A 26591-nucleotide genomic window follows, 5' to 3' on the forward strand; every position below is an offset into this window, starting at 1 on the left:
AGCCCTGTGTGTGGTCAGAAAATTCACTCCTTTCCCATTTTTAGCTTTATCAGTCATGTTTTGATAGGCCATTTCATGGGCCTATTTGTAAGCAGGAGGATCTGGAATCATATTATTCTCTTAGCCATTCTCAATACTACTTTTCAGAAGTACAGCCTCAGGACAAAAATATGATATCACCATCACAAAGATAAAATATCTTTCTCACTTACAAGGGAACATGAAGAAGATTGCTGTTACTAATATGGATAGAGTTCAAGTGCAACCTTAAATTTTAGAGAAAACTATAAGTATAATAACTGAAATGCCAAAATTAAAGTAGAACATACCAAAGTGTAAAAAAAAAAAAAAAAGTGTCTGCAGTACCTGAGAATTATAAATATAAGCTTCTAAAGTTAATAATTAGATATTCCTTCTTCTTCCTGCCTGAGAAGAAAGAGACACAAATTATGAAGATTATTTAATGAGCAGAGTAAGAAAATGATCCACTTATATATGCTTCTCTACATTTGGGGGAAAAGAACTGGGGAGAAGAAGAAAACAAACAAACAAAAAAAAAACTATCATAATTGACTCTTCCTGTAATTCTCCCAGTGTAAAATACACTGTACCACAGGTAGCACACTATTCCTTAACATGGGCAGCTCAGAGTTTAGTTTGGCTCCTCAGCCTAGAAGAAGTTGTACATCACACCAGAAAACAGTTCTGACAGTTTCTACAACTTAATTTATCTTGTGCAAACTTTTTCTGCATTTGAGCTCCTTTGATTTGATTTTGGAAAGTGTAAACCTAGAGAAAGCCGAGAACATAATAGACTAAATCTAGCTATGGTGCCACTTATTTTCCCTTTCGCTGACTCACCTGAAGCCAACTTTTCTACCTCTCTACATCAGCAAGAAAGTAACAATAATACTAGAGATACTACAAAATCTAGTTTAACCCCTCTTTGAGGAGTCATTATGTCCTCCCAGCTGCTATCTGGGGCTACTCTTCTGTAATGCTCAGGGTAGGAAACTGGAAATTCTGCGTGCATTGACATGGAATAAACAGACTTTGTAGCAGCACCTAGCATCTACCAGTAACCTTAAAACCACTGCAGAAATAACAGCAAAAGTAAAGATCTCTCAGTTGCAGGTGTTTCTTTTAGTAGATTTTATCTCTCAGTTGCAGGTGTTTCAGAGGAGACACAGCACTAGTTTAATAGATCACGTTCATCTCATCTAACATGGAAACAAATATTTTAAGACATTTGCATTCAGTGCCATTCCTTAGGTCTGATGTTATAGATTATTTGTATTTTCTAAGAATAAGAAGTTCCCTATCTCTCTAAAGACTTCAGATTCCTGGCAGAGAAATCAAGCGATGACAGACTATGACCATAAAAAAAATTATACCTTGAAAATGCTGAAGGAGCTTAAATATTTTAGGTTCCATGAATTCTAAACATCTTCCCCTCTGAGCTCCCAAAATATGAGACAGAATACAAAAGTCTTTCAGAAGGCAAGGAAAGTCTATTTGAATTTGGGACTTTGGAGATAACTACATCTGCCAACAGTTTAGAAGTGTCCTTTCTTATTGGAAAAGTATTTTTGACCAAGCTCTGCTATTTAAAAAGACTAAGGGTTAGCTGGGCTGGCACAGAGAATAAGTACAATCAGCAGATTAAGTCAATTGCAAATTACTTATTTAGTGAAGCAAGGTTTGAAAGGAGGAGGTGGAAGCCTGGAATTGTGACTCAGGCTCAACAGCTTTCTTCAATTGCTTTTAGCAAGCCACAATTATACAAATCTCTGACTCAGCATTAAGAAGAACTTGGCAATCTAGTTTGCAACTTCAATAATACATAAGAATTTACATCTCAAAAATCTTTTTGTCTTCTAAGCTAAGATATATATGCTCTGACATCATACCTACAGAGTGCAGGTGTTGTCCACTTTCAAACAAAGTATTTTACCCTATACACAGTATGACAGGAAAGCTTCTGCTGAGCCTTTTGGTCTGTACTGGGACATCAGGCCTGGGGCCATGAATTTTGCTTCATGCCAAATTGTATTATTACTGAGCTAAGCAAGGAAGTGTGATGTAAATTAGACAAATTCTGAATGGGCCTCCTGACAGCTTTAGCAGCAGAACCGTAGGAGAGCACTGAATGTTCAACACATCAATGAGTTCATTATCTGTAACCTGAAGAATAACAGCAATACTCCTCCCCCTTACAGAATACTCAAGTTAAAAAGCAGGAACTAGGGATGTTAATTTTTAGAGCATTTATTAGCATTTATAGAAGAGTAGCTAAAAGTTACTCATTTAAGTTTTCTATTTCATGCCCAAGAATCTTAGCAAGAAGCAAAATTCTCACTGAGTATTCTTTCCAGCTCAACTGCAGTTAGACAGCTGAATCAGTAATGCAGTATAACATGGTCATATTAACTTGGTGAAGCAGAAAAGACCATCTGCACCACCATGAATATAACTAAAACAGAGTGCCAGCAAAAAGCCTTTAACAGTGTCTAATGCCAGAAAATCTTATGAATGGTATTTTTAAGAAGATCAATGTAATTGATAAAAAAAGGTTTTTACAATTTGTTTCACCTTTGATTCAATACACTTGGAGAATTGATTTATAAAGTACTTCACAACTGAATTCTATGTACATTTAAAATAATAAAATTATTTTGTATGTGTTTCACTGATTTCAACTGTGAGCAATTTGTTCAAGAATACTTAGTAAGTCAGAAGAAATATGCATACTCCCAAGGTGCACTCTACTGAATATCAATGTGTGGATTGAAAATTGGCACCTTTAGGTGCTGTCTGTGAATTCAATATACACCATATTGTTGTGTTAGTTTATGCATTAGAGTAATAGATTCAGTACTAAACATTTGGAATACAACAAGCTTTTTCAGAAGATCCCTGACTGAAATTGTCAAGCAAATAAAAGGAAGATTGTTACATGGAATCACATTTTAACACAGCAAAAAAAAGGTCAGAATAAATGGCCAGATTTCTCAATATTGAGATGTTATCAGTAGCCCCCTCCCCGCCCCCCCTCAGTCTTTACTGTTAAATACATTTCCAAATATCTGGAGAAAGAAGGTGAAAATGGCAAAGTGAGGGTTTGCTGATGTCATAAAATCAATCAGAATATGATATGAGTATGAAATGAGATTTACAGGCATATCCTACAATATCAGAGGCCCTACAATGTCTTGTACATGGACCTGCAGTGTCATCTAGTATAGCAACCTTAGGTTTTATACAGCTTTTACTTTAAGATCAGGGCACTCTCACCTTCATCCATTTAAAACTCAAAATAAATTCAATATCAAATACATAGGACATCATTTGAAAATGTTAAATGATTTAGCTGTCATCAATTGCTCTGTTTTAGCTGTCGTGTACAAGCATCAATAAAAGAATATTTCAAAACATTTCAATATAAAGTGATAAATCTCAATGCCAAATATTAATGAACATTAGCTAGCTTCAAACACTGGTGATTAAAACTGGTTGAATAAGATAAAGAGGGAACAACAAGACATTTGTGACATCCTCTGAGAAATCATTTTGATATCAATCCACTGTAGAAAACACTCATGTTGCAGAGTGATAAGTGACAAGAAGTGATTGATTAAGTCAAACCATTTATGTGACATCTGACCATTTTAGTTATGTTATTTTGTTATTGTTTCTTCAGCGCTTCTAAGTCTTTTACTGTGTTTTCTGTGCATCAGAAGTGCCTATGCCTCCATCTGAGTTGTATTACACAATACTTTAAAATACTTGCTGTCTGGGTTTGCTTTTTTTAGGGAATGGTCTGTCAATTTTACATTTCTCCCTCTAAGTTTTCTTTATTTGTGCTATTTTATTTGCATTTTACACTTCCTCTCAGTTACTGCTATTTCTTACCAATACACAAAGTTGTGCACTTTCCATGAACTCAGAATAGCCTGCTTTATCAATTAATACACCAACCCAACTAAGCCTACACCCATGCAAATGCATGAAAGATGCTTGTATTGTACAGGTGCAACTGAAGGTTGAGAGCTATGTTGCTGGTTTTTCCCGCATTTTGTTTCTCTTCAGAAAGTCAGAAAGGACCTTCAGATTAGATAACCTTATCTCTTTTAAAGCAGACCGTAGAATCAATGCTGGTATCCTTATTTGGAGCTTAGTAGCTTAGGTTTGACTGAAATATGAAATCCTCTAAAAAATGAGTTTAACAAACCTGGAATTTAACAAACCTCCACAGTTACACATTCCATTGCAAAACTTTATTAGGAATAGGTCTATTATTTATAGCTGTCATTATGCACTGTGACTGTGTATGAAAAAGCAGGTTTTCATGACAAGAAACTAATGCTCATCTTTTCTTTTCTGTATGTATTTACACATAGGCAAACTTTTTGGATTCCGGTTACCTGGATTGAGACTTTTAACGTACAGAAAGCAGTCCTTACCACAGGAGGACCCTGATGCAGTGATAATCGACTCATCCAAGCACAGTGATGACTCAGTGGCTATGAAGCACTTTAAATCACCTACAAAAGAAAGTTGTAGTCCTTCAGAAGTGGATGACACAAAAGCACTGATTCAACCCACTAAATGTTCGCCTTTGGTTAATATATCAGGACCTCTTGACCATTCATCGCCTAAACAGCAATGGGACAGACTTTACCCTGACATGATACAGACAAGCAATCCACTAACCCATTCCAGATCAAAGGAAAGCATTTGTAGCATACGGAGAGCATCTTCAGTACATGACATAGAAGGCTTTAACGTCCATCCCAAGAACATTTTTAGGGACCGCCATGCAAGTGAAGGTATGGTAGAAAAATCAGTCAGTATTCTGTGATTCCCTAAGAAAAGGATTATTACAATTTTTCATAGTAATTATGATCACTTTGTAAGCAAAATTAAATATAAACATCTATACATATTCAAAGTCAAACTGAAAATATTCAGGGCCCAAATATGCCAGGCCTTTTTTACTCTAAATACTGCTTTTCACGTCTAAGCAGACCAATGAAATCATGGGGTTGCTCTTAGAGTACCATCTACCATCTGTACAGGGATATAGTGAAACTGGATCCAACATCTGTAAAGCTAATATTAGTATTTGGGAAAACAAATCAGCTGATCAAGCTAAATTGCATGCACATTCTGGCCCCTTACTCACGTAAATTAGAGTATCTTTGATTGTATGAAATCCTACTTCAGAACTTGATAAGTTTATTTTTCTTAAATCTGTGATGTGCTCATTGTATATTCACAAACTCAACACAGAGACATACTTTTTCTCTCACATTGGAAAAAAATCTTCTCAGCAACTCCAGTGAAATACTTGGTGCAATGCTTGGTGAAATACTTAGTGAACTATTTAGTGTAAAATTGATGTAAGTGTCATTTTCTCTTTGTGTTAGTATATTCTTGCAACCTAATTATGCGAAGCACAATGGAGCATGGGCCATGGTTCTTCATGTCAGAGATAGAGAGTTTGAGAAACTTGGAAAACAGCTCAACAAACAGAGGTTTGGAAGCCCTCTGGTGAATGGAGAAGCACCTTTGAAACTGGCTTTCCCAGAAAAGTGCCACATGTACAATGCTATTAGAGCTACTGATGGTCTAATTTATTAAATTGCATAATTTTTATTCAAGCTAGATGACAAGTAATGTATGTGGAATATTTTTAAGAATTCAGAAGCATGTCATGGAAGACTGTACAGATTCATAAAATAGCAAGAAAATTGGGTTTTATTTTCAGTGATTACGGGTTTTTCTCCTATTTATTAACCCCAAGTGTAAAATTCATTTAAGTTCTCCTGCCTTTTGGAAGGTCTGCAGCAAGAGGTCACTGCTTCTGTACATCTCCCAAAATATAAATCTGAATGCTCCTCTTCCACCTAGATTAACTCGTACAACAACAGAACTGATTATTCCTTAAACTCTTCCTGTATTAAATATAATTCAGAAATGCTTCTTTTCTCATTTTTTGTTTCTTTTGGACTCTGATTTTTCAGCTCAAACGAACCTGAAAATTCAATTAAATCCATTCCAAACCATGCCACTTTGCTATATGTCATGTTCACACTGAAGCCAAGATTTCAAGATAAGGATCTGGAGCCAAAAGTCTCCAAAGTTCAGGCATGTCTTTTGGAACATTACATATGCTTCATCTTGGTTTTAACTTCCCCAGATATATAAACCAACCTTTCAAATAAAACACATTTAAAGATATCTATTTTGTCAGTTTCTATTTTCAGAACTTATTCTGATTAAAGCATTTCCCAGCTGGTTGATAATTATACTAAGAAAATCTGTAAAAATAAGTTTGATTATTAAGTTTCTTTGGTCATGATGATACAAAGCTCACGCAGAAATTGCCATATAATTTAATATTGGCTTCACAGAGAAGGAAAAATTTCTAGCTCCATTACACTGAGTACAAGAAATTTTATTGTGAGAAGTAAACACTCCATTTGAATTCCTATGGCCTCTTACATGATGTTATCATTTACAATGTCAATAGATAAAATAATGCCACTGATTTCACTTTGCGTAAACTACAAAATAGTAGAGTATCTGTCCCTCACTTTAGGTCATACATACACGTTCTAAAAAAGTGCAGCAGAAGAGAGGATTGTTCTCAGAATTGCACTTTTATTATCAACCATCTTTGATGCCATCTGCTTCAACCCGTATTAGAATTTGGCACCTTATGCTGAAAAGATGTTTAAATTTAGCTAGCAAGTAAAGTCCTATATGCCTTAATGAATAGTACACCATAAACCCCTATTGTTACTATAAAATTATCTGTGTAAGTTAGGCAATCAAGATTCAGCCTAAATCCTCTTCTCTGGACTCACAGACTCTGAGCAGAAGCTGTAGATACTGTACTGAAGAAGGTAAAGCCCTAATTAAAGGTAACTACAGTAAGTAAAAGTAAACTACGGTCCCAGTGTGGCCTAGTGGCAATTTTACACTGAAAGGTATTACACTAAAAATGATAATTTAGGATTTTAAATTCATTTCAGTGTACTCAATTGAATTCCATCTTAAATTTACAAATTTGTCAAATTTATTTGACAGTAAAAGCAGCAGGGCTTCCACCCTATGCCTGAACTCTGGCCAAGCTCTTGTCATCTGAAACACCATCAATCCAGATTTTGCAGGCCGTGCACTTCGGGAATTTTACTGTCTTCAGAAAGGGTCCTCACTGACACCTCTGCGGCCTTCTGAAAAAATGGTGGCTTTGAGCCTAACTCAGCCTACAAAACCTGCTGCTGTGGACTCCTGGCACAGACATGAGGCTGACAGGAGAAAAGCAGTGTCCCACACCCCCATTGAGCCTGGCTCTGCGTCCCACACTCCCTGGCCCTTGGGAAGCTGAGGGAAGCCAGAGAGGCAGCAGGTGCCACACTGTGCCACACACACACAGGACATCACCTCCAATTCCCTTCACAGGAGAAGGCCGCAGCCTTTCTCTTGAGCAGGCTCTCAGCATGGACAGGACAGACGGGGCTAGAGCAAGCTGAGGCCTCAGGGGCTGCCTCTCAGAGGGGGACAACCGTGCGTGAATGTCAGCTTGAGGCCCACTGATATGTGAAAGCTGGAAAGCTGGTCATGGCGGCCAGCAGCACGCAGGGGCATGGCAGTACCCTGGGCCTGGCCTCACTCTCCTGCCAGCTCCTAGACCCTCTCGCACCTGGCAAGCCGCTGAAGCCAGGCAGGGTGAGCTACGCGAAGGGAGGGCAGCCTGTGGGTCATGTACATCCTTGAGTAGGTAGAGGTGGTGTCTACCTACAGACACATGCAGCTTCTTTTAATAATAATGCTGATTAAAGGTGCATTGCTTTCTCTCTAAAGGGGTTTTCTCTCAGGTGAGGATTCAGTGCTGGGTGTGCTTGTGAGGAGCAGTTCTCAGGTGTACCTCATGAAGATAGTTTTGTCACTGTTACTTCATGCAGAGGCACCTAAGCACTGAAGAAAGGTTTAAGATACATCTTTCTCCTCAGTGTTTCCTCAGTACTTACTCAGAAAAGGTGTTGCTCACCTTGCTGCCATGGTAAAACAAGTTCTGGGAAGCCTAGTTCCTGCTGTGAGACTTGGGCAGGCACAGGGCCTGCGCAAGGCTGCCCGCTCACCCCTCGGCCTGTGCAGCCAGCCTAGGCCACCCACAGCCATGGATGCCTCAGTGGCACTTAATTACATGCGCAAAGTTATTTCTCAGTGGGTTGGCTATTTTGACTTCTAACCCACTGCTGGACTTGTGGAAAAACCTTTTGTTAAGGTTTTGGCTAGAGCCAATTCTATGCATTTTTTGCAGCACCTGCTGATCAACTCCAAACAGTTTTAAAGGTTATTTCTCGATTGCCAGAGTGACTTCATCTTGACTAGAACTTTACATAATATAATCAAGGAGGTGCAAAACTATTTTAATTCCAACCGCGCATATTTTGAAGCAATATTTTCTGCTTTTTTTCTGATGTAGATTTTAGTTGTCTTTTTTTCTCTCTTTTCCTTTGCTTTTATTATGCTGAAAACCAGACAATGGTCGCAATGTCAAAGGTAAAGTATACATCTAGACTATATATTCCAGTGTTTCAACAGCCACACTTTTTGGCATGTTACTTTGTCTGCTCTATGAAATGTTCAAATGCAACATTCTCATACTGGCCTCTCAAGGGCTAGGTGCATTAGTGAAATTATGTATGTTGAACATGTAGTTATTCCCTTAACTATTGTCTCAAAGCACTAACTACCAATCCCTGGAAAAAGTGAAGGCATAGTTAAACAGTTACTGAATTTAAGTATCTGTTAATTCAAAAATAAAGGGAGGGACATAGAGCAAGTTGTTTAACTCAGTGCTGTTGTCTATAAGCAGGAAAAACTTCTGTAGAAGCAACCAGGAGTTTTACCTGTGAAAGGATGTAAAGTTGGGCTGGGCCAGTAATAAACAATCTTTTGTTATAAGGTGGTTACTTTTCAGTTAACTATCTCTAAAGTAAAATAATTGGTAATTAGGAGCCTTGTGGAAGTATCTTCACTTATTCCTCTTTTGTCTCCTTAAAACTAGTTTCACGTTCCTGGATGGCAGGGGGTATGGTTTCAAGCTTCCTGTAGTATTAAAATGTGCATGCATAAATTTCATTGCCAATTTCATGTTTAAATAATTTTTAGTGCAGTTACAAAATTGTTTCTATTTCACCAGCACTGATACATCTTTTAAAAGCATTTTGAATATCATTCTTTAGTAATTTCCTCCATTTCTAAAAAAAAAAATGTGTTCAGTTTAATTGTGATATTTTAGCTATGTCTGAAAACTGATTTGTGATTTCATGCATGATGCAAAAAGTGTGTGTACTTGGTAAAGTCATCTTTCTAAACTGCATGCACTGCATGAGCCAGATTCTGTAGAGCAAGCCACGGACTACAAAATCATTGCATTTGCTTCACGTGTATGTTGGCAAAATCTTGGGGAAAAAATGCAGTCACTGCACTGTAAAACAGCTTTTATATTTACTGCTGGTGAAAGATGATGGATTGACACCTCAGGAGAGTGAAAACATTTTTTAGTACATTGTGTTAGCAGGAACAATGGAATCCTACCATAAAAATGGGGAGCTCAGACTTTACCCTAAAGAATCTCCTTTGTAGGCAGAAGCCTGTCATTCTCCCTGCTTATTCAGTTCTTGGCTGCTCCACTGAAAGTGTCAATCAGAGTACCAATTAGTGTCAATTGTGATTTATTATGGCCCTCTTTTTCTGCTTCCTGCTATGAGAATATAGAAAAAGTCCACTAGCTCTCAAGTAGCAGCTCAATTGCTGGCATCATGGTCTGTACTTAAGCTAGTAATGTCTTTTAATTAATTACCATTATCAATGAGGTACATGTATCTTTCACCACTTTTTAAAGCAAAAGAAGGTTTTTTTTGTTTTGTTTTTGTTTGTTTGTTTGTTTGTTTTTAAAAAAGGGTTCTATTTTCATGTGCAATTAACTTAAATATGGTATTAAATGCTAGGGCATGGATATTAGGTAGAGAAGGAGAGAGTAATTCCATTTGGAAAAGATTTAAATCCCAGAAAGCAAAACAACTTCAATGCAATGTAAGCATCTTTAAAGTTACCATCAAAAAAAAAAAATCTTATCTGCTATCTAAATGTAGATGCACATAATTCTCTTAGTTTCCTTTTTATTTTAGGGTTCTCTAGGAATCAGGAATCTTGTCCATCTGACAGATTGGCCAACTTGATACCCCACTAATGTTTAAGCCAATTCAATATTCAAAAATGATTAATTGCTACTATTGTGTAGAGAAGTAGAGTTGAAGAAATGCAGTCAAGCCCTGCCTGTCACACACCAGCCCCTCTGCTAATTTCTGAGGTGACTGTGACTGCTTTATTTTGAAGACCACTTTTTAATAGAAACAAGTAGATGGTGGAAAGATGGATTCAGGTCCTACCTGAGCTAAAATATTCCATTTCCTTAATAGTGTCATCAGCACCAGGCTTTCTAGCATTCCTTATGGGAGAAGGGCAGTGAAACCTTTCTAGCCTTTCCTTTTTCTTGTGAAGCTATTCTACAAATAATATACTAGGTTCATTGGTCTAAGGATGAAAAGAAAGACTGACTTTTGTAGTTTAGTGGTTAGAGCACTCACCCATAAATTTTGTTTATCTTACATTAAATGATCATTAGACAGAAAGAATTCTGAGAGCAGAAACACTAGATTGAACTCTCCCAAGGGGAGCACCTTAACTGTTGACTTGGGGCGTTGGGCTCTCCCCTTGTAATCTTGAAAACCTTTCTGCACAGTGGCACAATTTGAATTGGTGTAGCGAAGGATTTTTTTTCTCTGGCCCAGATTACCCTATAATTAGCATGAATTTAGGAGGTAGAAACCATGTGTATGAATTCTTTTAAGCTAAGAAAGCAAATGAAAAGATGGCTTCCTTAGCAAGCATTCTCAGCCAGGTGCAAGAGAAGCCCGGCTCTCACCTGAAGAATTTGTCAGACAAACAAAAAAGAAAAAAGAGGCCTTCTTAGTCACTGAAAAGATAAAACATAGGTACTGACCTTCACAAAACAGCCTTTGGACTCTGAGTCCCTAGTAAAATCTCTGGCGGTCAAGGTACAGAATGCAGCACTGCCTGGATTTCCCTACAGCTAGCTTCAGGCAGCTGGTTGCTTTGGATAGTACTCCTTCACACACTGCAAATACAATCCAGCTGTTCCTCTGTTGACTCAAAATTACCCCATAGCCTAGTTCTGTCCCACTGACTGTTTATGAATTATAGCAGCAGTTTTTGTTTCCTTCCTAGGAATTAAAAAAAAAACAACACATGACATTCTTGCCCATTATAGATTTATGATACAGTAAGGCTCTCATGTGGATCTGAGAAAAAACCTTCAATCCCACATTTTAGACAGTGTAACCGACAGCAAGACCAGGAGTTTTTCTTAAATCCATAACTGGAACTAATTGTCATTGTCTAAACATACATACAGTTCCCTTTTCCAGTATTTTTCTCAAAAACAATCTTTCCTTAATATATTTTCGTTTTCTGGACCCACGGTATGATGAAAGTAGAAAATAAGTATACTGTTCAACTATATTGCTTACTTGTTGTACAAATAACTCTGTCCAATATTGAAGAGAATAATTATAATGGATATGTACCTCATGAAGTATGTGCACTCCATATTTTTCATTTATCATGTCTCATGAAAGTAATGCAAGATGTTTAAGTGTATATTAAATACTCCATTAATATGCTACATATGTGTGTTGCTATTTTCAATATTTTTTGTTCATAACAATTAAACCAATATATTTTGTGAGTTTGTGATACTTCAAAATTATGAGGGCAGTGTTAGACATAGGTTAATATTTATATGGAGTTGATGGATCAACAAGACTAGAACAGGGGTCTACTTAGTTTTACAGTTTACCAAAAGGCATTTTTGAGCTAACTGTCCTGGAAGCATGAGCAACAGTACAGATGTGATAACAGAGCCTTTGCTCAGATGAGACACTTATATAATTGTGTGTCCTATTTGAGCTTTTATAAACAAAATGAGAATATAGTATTTATACTCAGCCTGAATTACCATGGGGCATACCTGGTAACGTTAAAACAACTAAGGACAGTCCTGTTATGTACTTTGCAATCCACTGACGTTATAGAAAATATTGGAGGCTTTAAGTAAAGGAAATTTCATATTTATATCCACTAATGAATTTGATTCTCATTAGCAGTAGAATTATTTTTAAAGTGCCAATAATTTTAACTGTTAAAAAATAGCATAGTAAAAAATAGTTTTTAAGTACACTTCTAACATATCCCACATAAATATTAATGATAATTTATCTGCATTTGTCAAATACTAAATATGTGTTCTGATTTTTCAGGGCCTTTTAACCATATCAAGTCAAGTTTGTTGGGATCCACATCGGATTCAAATCTCAACAAATACAGTACAATCAACAAAATTCCTCAACTCACCCTGAATTTCTCAGATATCAAAAGTGAAAAAAAATCTTCATCTCCTCCTTCTTCGGAGAAAGCAATTATTGCACCTAAAGTGAAAGATCGAACGCACAATGTAACAGAGAAGGTTACCCAGGTAAGGTAATACCGATTGTGTGCATTTTCAGTTTCATGAAGCTGATTATCAATTTAGTCAGTAGATTGTTACCCATTTCACAAATGGTTTGGATTTCTTTGAAGGGTTTGAGCTGTTGTTTACTTTGCCTTCAATTCAGTTCCACATGAGGTAGTTTACAATGCTAGATGATACTGCTTAACTTCAGCTTAAATATGTGTTACATTTAAAATAGGAAAACAAATCAAACTTTTCAGCTGTTTTCATTTTTAATAGGAAAAAGCTGTATTACGCACTGGGTGCCCCAAAGAAGTCTATTAACTTCAGTGATTCCTGCCATTTAAAAATGTGCAAAGATCTTGACAATAGAGTAGTATTCTATTCAATGTTTTCTGAATTTTTCTTTGTTACTTTTCACTTACTTAGGTGTCTGATACATAAAGGAAAACATAGACATACTGCCATTCATTTCTAGCTAGTGGTTTGCAGGAGCGAATTTTTATTCTTTAAGGAAACAAAAGAATCCAATGGATATTTCAGTTTTGTTTTGTTTTGTTTTGTTTTTTTCCATGTTTACTAATGAAATTAAAATAACACAAGGATATGTAGTGTCTATCAGCTATATACATATTTACACATTGCGTATATTATTATTGACTGGATTGATGGATGCAGCTTTTCTTTAGATGCTTCCAGGAGGGTTCCTTGGACAGCCTAATGCAACTTTGTCTTAATCAAGGCAAATTCCACAGGTTTACATTATATGAATAGTACAGTTTTGCTGACGTCCTCTGATATACCTAGTGGGTAGAGTGCTCTGGGGATATAAATGAAAGGTTCAAATTGGTTTTAAGTGTGAGCTAAGCTGCAAATTTCATCACCTTCATGTGTTTCATCAAGCCTGTGGCAATTCTGAAGCACAGAAGGGTCTGTTTCTAAGTGGATGGAAATTTTAAGGTAGAAATAATATAACCTTTTATTTAGATGTATACCTACAAAAAAGATTTCAGGGTTGCATATTTTTTGAATAACTAATTTTCAACTAAATTTTTAAAGGCTTGATCTTAAGCAAATTATTCAGCTAATTTCAGAATCGGTATTAGATTTGTAATGTAATGACATATAGAGATTGTCAAGGACAGGCTGCCAATATACAACATGCTGAAAAAAAATACAAATTAAGATACATTAGTCTTTATCCCAAAGAACTTCTACAGTCTCAGTAAGTAGAAGTTCATTCCTCAAGTGTTGATAGGCTGACAGACTGAAGAAGGTTGGAAGTGCATTCTGTAATAATGCAGGTAGAGATTTCATAAGGAAAATCTTGCTAGAAATAGCTTTTGCCTTGCTACTGACCTGCCTTCCCTAGACCAGACTGCAGCTTCTTGATATTACTACTATGCCAGATAGTTTCTGTGTTTCTTCTCCCTTTGACAGATACAAAAATGAATGCATTGTACACCCTCCTAGAGAAGTAAAGATAAAAGTTCTATCAGTTCTATCTTATCAGTTAGTGCCTAAAACGTAATTGGATTTTTATCTTTCAAATATTTTGTCTGTGATAGCCAACGTGAATCCGCAACCATTGTACTTTCTTCCCTGGTCAGTTGTGAAAGATTTAATCTCTTCCGGATCCATTTTGATATCTTTTCAATTATTCATTGCAGTTATACATAGAAAACTTTCACAGATAATATGACAAAGAGTCAAGTTACATTAAAAAGACAAATTTTTATGTTACATAAGCACAAGTCAAACTTTTTTTTGTTTGGTTGGTTTGGTTTGGTTTTTCACAAAATTCTGACTAGATAGTTAGAGCCAGAGTGCCAGGTTTCTATCTACTAATGACACTATTATGGGAAAAAAATATTTAAAATCTATGTTTATTCTCCAAACTTCATACTATGAAACGTCAAGTAGAAATGGCTTAGATCAGCTAAAACTTCTGGCAACATTGATAATAAGTACATTTGAAATTGAATTTGAATTGCTCTATAAAATCTTTACACCACAAAACACTTCCAATTTAATTTGACATTGCTTTATGTCCTTTTCCAGAACTATATCAACCAATATGCAGAGTAGCAATTTGTGTAGCAAACTGTGATAATGTCAGTCATCATAGTTGGAATTATCCACAGCTGTTCCCTTCTCTCTTACTATATTAAGTTATCAATGTTTTTAGTTGTTGCTATGGCCTGAACTGCAGGATTAGGTACAGGAAGAAATTTCTAGGAGGTATAAAGAAATGTAGGTCTACTGAAGTTGATAGTACTATATCTATGTGCATCAGTCAAATATCTAGCAGTTATTTTTGAATTAGATTAAAAAACATATTTAGACATTAAAAGTTTTAGTGCTGTTTATGTTTCTAATATTGTTGTTTCAATATGTTTTATTAGAGTCAGCACGGTAAAGGTTCCACTGCGTGTCTGCCCGTGTCTTTAAAATCTAAATCTCTTATTAAAACTTGTTATAGAACCATAGATCTATTTTGTATCTGCAGAGGAGTGGAAAAGTGGCTTTGGAAGGTTTCAACACAGTGTTGAGAATAGAATATGGCAGAAACGTCAGATGAGATAATTAAGATATGCTCATGCTGGCACAGTCCTCTGATATGTAATTCTGTGAAACAGCATCAAAAATGTACACGAGAGAATGTGACCTGTTAGACCTATAGGATGATATCAGTAGAAAATGAGTATAAAATGGCCATGGTAAGTTAAAAGGTCAATGTTAATCAGAATAGTGACATTCTGAAATAGTCTTCCAATAGAAGTTAAAGCAGGAATTCCAAATGTCTTTAGACGGAGCCTGAGAAATGCAGTAAAGGGATAGATAACATGATGTGCTTTTCTGGCATTGCTGGACTCAGTGACATGGAAGGCCACTTCCAGTCACATATGGCACCATTCAAACATCTGTCCATCCCTCTCTTTGTACTCTTCATTGTATCTCTCTCTCCTTCTCCTTACCTCAGGCTTGCTGAGAAATTTATTCCTGTTGCTATAACCTCACATGTCCACTACTGTGGCTTCTCTCAGTCTGCAACCCAAAATACGCAAACATGGACTCTGGTACCACATTGAGGTATCACTGAGCCTCACAGTTGGATCACTGCACTCTGGATTCTCTATAATGTATCAGTAATAGCAAACGAAGTGTCAGCATCCTAGGATCCAAGAATGAGTTCTTCTTTCCAGAGATAACAGCTGTATAACTTCTGTCGTATTCACAAGCTGAAGAAGGAATTTAGGTAGTGAATAAGGAGGGGTTGTCACATAGCTACCTTCATGAGGTAGAGGAAGAATAATGACTGAAATAATAGAGTAGTCATGGCTGTTCTGTACAGAGGGATGGAAACATTTTCAGAAAGAGAGACAGGTTTTAGCAAATATGGTTTTAGTGGAATAAATTAGGAGCAGACAATTTTGGAAAAGAATTTCAGATGAACAGAAGTTGTGGGACTGTGGCTGATACTAGAGTGAAAAATACAAACTTTGAAATGCAGGTGGAGAAAATGAGATTTCATTGGAGAATTTCAAAATAAATAAAATTCTCAACATCATACCTTTTAAGTAATATGACAAGTAAATCTAGTCAGAAAGAGCTAGGTTATAACTTCTACTGTCAGGACCTTTTGAATAGTGTCTTACTTCTTAACAGGAGAATTCAGGACATTATGTAGAGACTAAAATTCCAGTTACTGTATAGCTTGCAGTGACACTTTTGTCACATATTTCACTGCAATCTATATAGTAATTACAATCTACATAATGTCCTGAATGTCCTGCGGTTGGTTTTAGTTGACCAAAACTCCTCGTGTCATGCAGAGTAGCATAACTTCTACTGCATGCCTATTTCTGCATAACATTGGCTTTTACTGAGATGAGTTGACCAGCAGTAGCTGCCAGATAGACCTTTTTGAATAATTGGCATTCTTATATCCCAGTGTAGATATCTGTCACTAAAATTAAAGTTACATTTCCATTCCACTTTACTAAAATACTTTTTTTTTTTTAATGTTTCACATTATAATTTCCAGAGGTGCTTAGCTAGACTGTCTTCTAGAAGAGCGTCAACTTATTTCAGGGGGACAGAACAATTTCTGCACTTTTTTGCACTGACAGGTTCAGATGGGGCCCTGACACTGATTGCTAGAAAGAGACAAGTCTTCCCAGAGGCACAAAAAGTAGACTTTTGTTAAAGAAAGCAGTGGGGCAAAAAATTGACATCTGTCCTTTAACGTTTTTGATGAGTTTGTAAAGAGGACTTCTGACCCTAAAATTACAGCACATAGAGGCAAAACAGTTAGCAATTTTACCTTTTTTTAAAAATCTTTTTTATTTTAAGTGCTCTTACACATCCGGTTCATGCTGATATACGGCCCAAAGCTGAGAATTCTGTTGTGAACAGACTCAGAGCAGCATGAAGATTACCATAGTTTGTATCTATACTTAATTTCAAAGACAGAATTTCTGAATACTCATAGACTGGCAACAACACTGGCAACAAACAATGATTCATCCAGTTAATAAATGTATAAATTACTGATCCCTTTATTGTGTTCTTTAAACAAGGCTGTTTTGTGGCCCCTCATCATTAATGCTCAGCTACTACTCGTTTGCAGATGACACCAAGTTAGGTGCGTGTGTCGATCTGCTCGAGGGCAGGAAGGCTCTGCAGGAGGATCTGGATAGGCTGGAGCGATGGGCTGAGGTCAACTGTATGAAGTTCAACAAGGCCAAGTGCCGGGTCCTGCACCTGGGGCGCAACAACCCCAAGCAGAGCTACAGGCTGGGAGATGAGTGGCTGGAAAGCTGCCTGGCCGAGAAGGACCTGGGAGTATTGGTTGATAGTCGGCTGAATATGAGCCAGCAGTGTGCTCAGGTGGCCAAGAAGGCCAACAGCATCCTGGCCTGTATAAGAAGCAGTGTGGCCAGCAGGTCTAGGGAAGTGATTGTGCCCCTGTACTCGGCTCTGGTGAGGCCGCACCTTGAGTACTGTGTTCAGTTTTGGGCCCCTCACTACAGGAAGGACATGGACGTGCTCGAGCGAGTCCAGAGAAGGGCGACCAAGCTGGTGAGGGGTCTGGAGAACAAGTCTTACGAGGAGCGGCTGAGGGAGCTGGGCTTGTTCAGCCTGGAGAAGAGGAGCCTCAGGGGCGACCTTATCGCTCTCTACAGTTACCTTAAAGGAAGCTGTAGAGAGGTGGGGGTTGGTCTGTTCTCCCACGTGCCTGGTGACAGGACGAGGGGGAATGGGCTAAAGTTGCGACAGGGGAGTTTTAGGTTGGATGTTAGGAAGTACTTCTTTACCGAAAGGGTTATTAAGCATTGGAACGGGCTGCCCAGGGAGGTGGTGGAGTCACCATCCCTGGAGGTCTTTAAAAGACGTTTAGATGTAGAGCTTAGCGATATGGTTTAGTGGAGTACTTAGTGTTAGGTCGGAGGTTGGACTCGATGATCTTGAGGTCTCTTCCAACCTAGAAATCTGTGTCTGTGGCTGTGGCTGTGTCTACTGTCAATCCCCTGAAATTCAGCAGTTTGTTCAGATACAGCATGTGGTTGAAAGACTCAACATGTATCTGTTGATTATGATTTGTCATAATAACTGACTTATAGGAAAGTAGAACTGTGATCTTCATACTTCTTGGAGATAATAGTTTTCAAAACCATCCACCCACCTGAAATATATATATACCCTGTTTACATGGCTGATAAAATGATAAGTATGTACCTTAACTGGATACTCTGTTGATTTGAGGATTGTGTTCTGATCTGCAGACATGCTGAACGTTCACAGCTCTTCTGAAAGTGGAGCTCTCGGTGTATGGCAGGTCACACGTGAAGTGATAGACCTTGTAGTTTTATTCCATGTTTTTCTAATCTGGCCAGACTCTGTTCTATCAGTCCCAGAAGATTAAGAAATAAGTAACAATGTCCCCCAAGGCCAGCCTCAGCTGTTGATATAAAAAGAACTGTTATACGATCATGACTTCAAACCGACCTTCAGGTTTTCAGGCTAAAAGAAGTCATCTATGACAAAGATGGGCAACATAAGACCTAAAAATAAACCAAATTATTGAGCTATATATTTTCGATAGTCTGATTCAGCTGACACACTGGACCGTTTACAACATCATGCAATAACTTGCATACAAGCAATATTTCAAAGCTATTCATTTTGGAACACAAGCTGACATAAAGCAGAAATTTCTGAATTAAGGGGAAACAGTTTTGATATGTCTTCCAATTACGCAGTTAGACATACATATAATGATGAAATTGGGGGTTAAGCAGAGCCAACATTCCCTACTTACTGTATGGAAAGTGTAAATTATTTGATTCTGCTGAAAGGAGAATCTTTTTTATTCAATTATTTTCCATTCTTGTTCTCAATGATCAATTGACATAACATACAGGAATTATTCCCTTTGTTTGCAATCATACTTAGCAACCTCATACAATAAAATTTTATTGTTGTTATATAATTAGGCTTCATAATTACTGTAGATGTTGTTATAGAAATGGAATAGATGTGTGTAATTTCATTGTCATTTAGAAGGGGTGACACATCTGCGTGTGAAAAAAAGAAAAGCAGAGACGATCATTGTGATGGCAAAACCAATAAAAATACCCCAGTCTCAGTGTAGTCATTTATACCTGTGCAAAGATGTCATTTGGAGAACATGCTCTTTTGCACTGGAGCAAGTAGCTATACAAAGTGCATGGAAACAGAAAATAAAGCCCATTGTTTTTATCAATTTCAGAAGAACATAGCATTTTCATTGGAACTGCTTGCTGTTGCATGCAGTAATAAAACGGTATATGTAATTAGAGATTCACAGGAATTGTGAATGATAACATATTCCTTGAAGGTGATTGTTTCCAGTAGAGCCTCATGTCTTTGTGATAGCGGAGTAGGCTGAGGCATCTCAGCTGCTGGAGTGTTTTGAGAAGATTTCACAACATATGGTGGAAATGGAGCAGTTGGAAAGACCAGCTGCTTTGAAGCATGTAGCCTGGAATCATCCCTAATTTGTCCATGTCCTTCCCCCACTATCTACTCTTCTGAGAAAGGGATTGCCCAGTTTTGCTGAGTTGGGAAAAAGAATCCAGTATCTTCCATGAATTAACAATTCCAAGTGATCAGTATTTTGTAGGAGCAATTTGCTATTATTGTCTTGAACCAAATACTTAAAGATCTGTTCATTGATGCTAACATGGAATGGATCATATGATATATATATTTTTTAAACTGAATACTTTTCAAAAGCAACATTCTTCTTCTGATGCTAGTATATGGGGGAAATAGGCTTTCAGGCTGTATTGTAGTTCATTCTGAAAAGATGAGTGTGTAAGAACTAATGCCCTATGAAGCAAATAAAACTGATCAAAACCAACTTGTAGGCAGCAATTTCGCAAACTTCTTTTCTCTAGACTAGAGCTCTAAACCCCCAAACTGGTGAATTTCATGGTGGATTGACCTTGGAAGTTTCTAAACTTTGTAAGTTGCTCAGTGAAAACCAACTATTTTGGCACCCACCAGAACTAAAAGAAGTCAAGCCCCGGCTTAGCCTCTGTCAAGCCCCATTAAGGTCCGGAGAACTGTCAGAGTCCTCTGACCAGCTTGGCGTGCACTGCCTAAAATAATACCTTTCATGTACACAGTTAGAGCTGCCTTAAAACAGCCATGAAAGGAGTCACAGTATGTCTTTTATTTAACATTAGAACCATACAAAAATGTAGTGTGGAAGAGACCTCTAGAGGCCATCTAACCCAACCTCCTACTCAAAACAGCAGTTAACTTCAGTTAGATCACAGTCAGGTGGTTACTGTGTTAATTCGGGAAACAGTTTATCTGTTTAGGTCAGCATAAACATGTATTTTCCCAGAGAAAATCACACAGCAATAGACAGCAATAGCAACTGATGTGCAGAAGCAGGGAGGGAAGAAGGCAGAAACTGTGGAACTCAGACTCGGGACTCCCTTCCTCCCTCCCTGCATGCCCTAACCCTCAAACAGGCTTGGTTCTGAACTCTCTTCTGATGCTGGACACCTCACAGGTAAGCACAATAGTAAAAATGTTGGATCTAGCTACAAAATGCCATAACGTGGGCAGACAACATTTAGCAATTGCCTGAAATTGCATATTCACCCCTATTAGGAATCATTTTCATCAGACAAGGAATGCAGCTGTGTTCAGCTAACAATTTAATATCATTTCTTGCAAGTAACATATTTCCCTTGTAGTGTAATACTAGCTTATACACAAGCTGAAAAACTGGTAGGTAATTTGAAAGATAACATTCTCAAGGAAATAGTTAAGTTCCCACACATCGCTGATTAAAGAAATTGATGAATAAGCTAAAAGTGAGAGCGCAATATTCCAGCAATTTGCAGATAGTAAGGTGATGATATAACTGGTGATAATTATAAGGTAGTTTTCTTCTGCTACTGATTAGAAACCAGGTGGTTTGAATATGCATATAAAGGAGAAGCAGTAGCAATTTTTTTGGTTTTGGAGGGGTATTTTTGTGGGTTTGGGTTTGTTTAGGTTTTTTTGGCTTGAGCAGTGGGGTGGGTTGAAGCATAGGTATTGGTTGGTGTTAATGTGCTGAAATCTGAGTAAAATATTTTCTATTCAGGGTTTGTTAGGGTTTGGGACTTTTACATTGGATTAGAAGTAGCAAGAAAAAACAAAGACCATGAAGCCCAGTCAGAACAACATGTTTTTTAATGGATTCAGAATGCCCTCAAAATTGATAAGCCAAATGACAAGGTCATGCTTCTCATCTATTATCTGTCATGTGTTAGAATTTGGATAATGCTTTCAGCATGTAACTGGTAACAGAACCAATAGGGAAGTGGGTACTATTTTTTAATATCCTAGAAACTGGCATGAGCAGGTATGTTCAGAATACTACTACTAATGAATGTGAAACATTTATTAAATGGGAAGTAAAGATGTTCATTTCACAGCTTTTTTCTAATCTAGGTATCCATCTTCTTTGAATATGTTCCACTTTATAAATTAATTCTATTAATTATGAAGAAATCTACTCTCTTTTGAAACAAAAGAGCTGGCATGGCATGTTCTCACATTTGTACCACTCTGTTCTGTTCAGAGAAGTTTAGTTTTACTGGGTTTGTAGGTAAGAACAATGGAAGATTATAACTGAAGGAAAGCAACACCTTTTGCTGCAGCTTAGACTCTAATGATGTTAGTTGCTGGGTTTGGAAGTGAGCAAGAAATCTGTGCCTGGGGCTCATGGTCATCCTGTAGAACATGTTAGAGGCCAGCTAATTTATTTTGACAAATTTTTTTAGGATAACATGCTGACTGCAGCTTCCTTCCAGGTTTTCAAACAAAGCTTGAAAAGTAAGTGTTGTATGGGACAATTTTTTCTAGATATATTATGCTATTTTCTCTCCTTTTTGCACCAACAATACCAAGTAAGCTAAGGAAACTGAAAAAAACAAATGACCCATTCTGCAGTTTAAGCAGTGTGATAAATTTTTCAATACATCTAGAAAACAAAGAATATTGGGAACAGGGGAGTTTATAGACAGGCTTCTATCCTAAGCATATTTTCTCCAGATTTAAGCTTTTGATACCTGCAACCATACATGTGATCACATACTGTAAAAGATTCCCATATGTCCTTGGTTAAATCCATAGAGTCCTATGCTCTCCCAAACATGAGCTTCATCTAGCATTCCAGAGGTGAGGTAGAGCTTCTGGAGTTACTTTTGACTCACTGGTGCCATGCTAACAAAACATTTCTGTTTGAGTAGCAGAGTAGCTAATGAAGAAGCGTCATAAGACACCTACCATGTCTTGCCATGTTTCCCCCAAACCAAACTATGTGTTTATATTGGAAAAGCAGAAAAATGTCTTATCTTAGATCCAGCTATGGACTGAGGAAAGACAAGTTTCTCTTATCAGCTCTCCATGGCCTTTTTCCTCTCACAACTCTGCCATTTTCTCTGCATAACCTGTATGAATTGGATGGATTGCTCTAGACAAAAGGACAGTGATTTTATAGGTTGGTTTTGATAATGAGATGTGATTTGTATAATCACATTGTATGTAATCCATTCTATTTACCCCTGCCAAATGCCTTTTTAGTTGGGATGTTAGTGATTAAATTTGGTAGAAGGTTAGGTAATACATTAAACATTCCCAGGTGTCATAAAAATAGCAACCTGGGCAGAATGCTAAGACAATGTCTCTGAACTTAAAGTGAACGAGGCTGGAGTATGCTCATCAGTCAATACTGTAATCATAGAACCGAAGTATGGCTTGTAGCTGCTTCATCTTTACCCTGTGTACTTCAGATATTCTCTTGCCACCTTTATGCTCCTTTTTAACTGCATCAAAGTGTTTGGAAGCTGGGGAAAGTGTCTGAAGGTACATTTTTCAGAAATACTTTGAGGAAGATGAGATAACATCAAAAAGCACAAAATCTACTTTGTTTCATTGTTATGTCATGAGCTAATGATAGAAAATATCTTTTAGGTGACTAAAAATCACAGCAATAATTTAAGCCCTTATTAGAAATATGACCCTTGGTGTTTTGTTGTTCAGACTTATAAATGCTTGTTAACAGCTTACTGGTTACGTTGCCAGAAGAGCAATGAAGAGATCACAAACTCTTCAGCATTTTGAAGGGTAGTGTTTTCTGTCTTCTGGAATAACACCTCTTAGTAAATTCAGAAAAAGCTTTACACTACTTTTAATACATATTCTAGCATTAACATTTGCTAAAAATCAGTTGCTAATTTCTTCTTTGATAATCTGCAAATCACTAAGTTAAGATTTAAAGCTCAGTAAAGCACACTCAATAAATCTATATGCTTCCAAGTGTTGCTCTGATGATGCATTACCGACTAACATGAAAGTAATTGCATTCTGAGTCGCAGGAGGAGACTCCTGAGGTTTAAGATTTATAAGCTATTTCATAATTTTCTTCATGGGAAATAATGGATGGAAAATGAACTATAAAAATACTCCCTCTCTTTTAATATCTATCTTTATGAGAAAATAAATGATAGGTTAGAGGTAGTGAGTTTTCTAAATTATTACATGTATTCAAGTTTGGTGAAGCAATTTTGTTTGACAGTAACATCCACAGATACATTAATTCCATCAAACCTGCACAATTTACTGAACAAACATGAAAAGAATCCTGTTCTACTGTTTTAATGTCATGGTACACATAACTTTCCTTGATGATTTGTTGATTCTGTGTTGCTGCATATTTAGCTATCTTTAGCTGAATAGAATTATCTAATTATTTGATTGTGTCATGAAAAGAATAATTTGAACAGTGAAAGCAACAGTGTTACACTTATAGGTGCTCAAGACCTGTCTAAATCAATGTCAATTCCTGTTCTCTATTGATTTTCCAACATCAAATTAGCAATTTTTCTGGCAATTAAAATCAGAATTCAGTTAGAATTTTTCTTTTTCTTAAATTTTAACACCAAACAGCATTAACTTTTAACTTCACTGAAATTTCTTGGACATTTATTATAAAAATTGCTTAACACCACATCAGACAGATTCCATGTACCAATAAAAACTTACCCATCTTTTTCTTCTTTCATACTATCTCATTGCCTCCCAAATTGCAGCTCCACCAGAATATTAAATTACTGAATATCTAGAGTTTCTGTATTTCAGTTAGGTTGAGAATGACACAAAGTCTGTCTTTCACTAACTCAAAAAGGCTTTATTTAGTGGCATTTATAAACTGTTTGACTTCTGGAACGGAGATGATTCAAATATGCTCAGATAAGCTTCAAGTTTTGCAGGTTTATCCAGTAATAACAAAAACGTGGTTTCAATGCCTACCTAAAATTATACTTGCTGAATATGTGGACATAGTCTACAAAGAAAAAAAAAATCTATTGTGCTATTTCTGATCCTGCATACAAAAATGTATTGAGTACATTAGAAAGGTTTATTTCCTCTGGTACCTGAAGTCCCAAATGGGAAGCATGTAGAGCACATATTTTCACACAACAGCAGATTTTCCTTAACAAAAGCTTAATTTTCAAAATATGAAAGCCATTAAAACACTACGTGATAATATCTCACAGGTATACTTCAAACTCTCTGATATAGAAAGGTAAATATCAACACTATATCCAAAGTATCATGCTACAAGTTTTTAAAAAATATTAAAAACATTTAAAACAGACAAGTTCCTTGAAACCAGGAAGACAATTATTAACATTCCCATGATCAATATTTCTCGATTTAGAAGACATTCTTTAATAGCTATCCTTCGAAAAACATATAAAAATGTCTTTTAATGCAGATGTGTGAAAGGAGAATATAATGCAGGATTACATTCTAAAGCTCTAAATCAAAAGCATTTCAACTTTCTGTCAGTACCAGAATAAACTTACCAGTTGTTCATGTCAGCATCAAGGAAGACTGTCATTAAGACAATTGAAATATGAAAGACCATAACAGTCTTGTGGAGAATTAGATAATGCCTGCCATAAGTGAGCAACTGTTGATTTAATTTAATGCTTGCGTAGTGTTTATTTTTAGGTCTTTTTAGATTTAGAGCTTTTTAGATTCAGACCTCTTTAGGAGGTCCAGTCTGTAGGGGTCTCATGATAATATTATGAATAGGGAAGAAAGGGGAAAAGATGTCCTTGCCAGTTATAGCTTAGTAGCTTCAGTAGAGCTAATACACAGGAGAAATGAGAGCCAGAAGAGGTTATATTAAGAGAAGAGAGTTCCACAAATCTAATAAAATATCCAATGCAAAATCATACCCTTTTTTAAAGCTGAAATAATACTGCTTCCTTTTTTGAACTGCACTTACCATTCACGTTTAAGGTCTATGGTCATGATAAAACAGGTTAATTATTACAGGAATATTGCTCTAGCTTCTGTATCTTCTTCATGATTTTTTCTTATTCCTTTAGCTTCCACAGTTTTCTGGGAATTGAGTTAATGCAAAATGAGGTCATGTAAACCTGAGTTCAAAGCTACCTGTTAAAAGGAAGAGATTGTACCCAAGATCTGAGGGTTTGGGGGTGGTGGCAGTGTTCATTCTGCACCATGAGCTGCATCAGAGAATAAACATGAATAATAACGTCACTCTACTTGAATTTAGGAGATGCTACCTGATTTCCTAGTCACCAGCACTATTTATAGTTGAAAACTGCTGAAAATATTATTTAATCCAAATAGCTTTTGGATTAGCCCGCAAGTAATGTAGGGCTTTGTTTATAATCTGAGCTTTGTTAAATGTTTTTGAAATTCTGTTAAAGTGAGAAATGCTATGTAAGAGCTAACTTTTTTAGTACAAGCTTTACTTTGTGACAAAAGCAATAGTGACATAACAGTATGTAGTATTGAACAAATCTACATAATATACAGTTCATGTGAGACACACTTTGTCATGAGACATAGGAAAGTGTCTTTCCGAAAAGCTAGTATATTAAGCTTTGCACTCATTAAATTTCCACATTTACATTTGAATAGAAGCATTCTATATGCATTACAAATGCTGTTTTTTGTTTGTTTGTTTGTTTTTGTTTTATCCCTTGTATATGCCCTGTTTCTCCCTCATATTTTGCCACCTGGAAACATTGCTCTCTCTCTGTTCAAATTTCCTAAATGTGTATTAGTTCCATCTATGATGAAAGGTCTTACCTGGACTGCAAATGTGCTTTGCATTGTTTGTGGAAGTGTACTGTAATCATGTATCTGCTGTCTGTTTGGAAATATACAGCACAAATATTGTGTGACTTCTTAGCAAAAATGCTAAAGGTCCAATGCTTTCTGAATAACTTGAACATAGCATCTTGTCCGTGCAATCACAGTATGTCCACAAAGTGCATTCAGTGCTCCTCGAAAGCATCAGGCATGCTTTCTGGTTTCCATGTTCATGAGCTTTATAGAAATCTACGGTTACTCGGAAAGTCATGGTCCAGCATATAACCAC

The 26591-nt window shown here is 36.8% G+C and overlaps 1 protein-coding gene across 1 annotated transcript in view; it reads left to right on the forward strand.

Moving 5' to 3' along the window:
* The window catches only part of KCNH7 (potassium voltage-gated channel subfamily H member 7), a 221047-nt gene that overhangs the window by 139621 nt on the left and 54835 nt on the right, over positions 1–26591 (forward strand). The window contains exons 4-6 of the mRNA XM_035571085.1: positions 4401–4829; positions 8554–8574; positions 12420–12634. Coding sequence (XP_035426978.1) covers positions 4401–4829; positions 8554–8574; positions 12420–12634 — 665 coding nt within the window. The remainder of the gene's footprint in view (positions 1–4400; positions 4830–8553; positions 8575–12419; positions 12635–26591) is intronic.

Source organism: Cygnus atratus, chromosome 6 (assembly GCF_013377495.2).
Source record: "Cygnus atratus isolate AKBS03 ecotype Queensland, Australia chromosome 6, CAtr_DNAZoo_HiC_assembly, whole genome shotgun sequence".
In the NCBI taxonomy this organism is placed as follows: domain Eukaryota; kingdom Metazoa; phylum Chordata; class Aves; order Anseriformes; family Anatidae; genus Cygnus; species Cygnus atratus.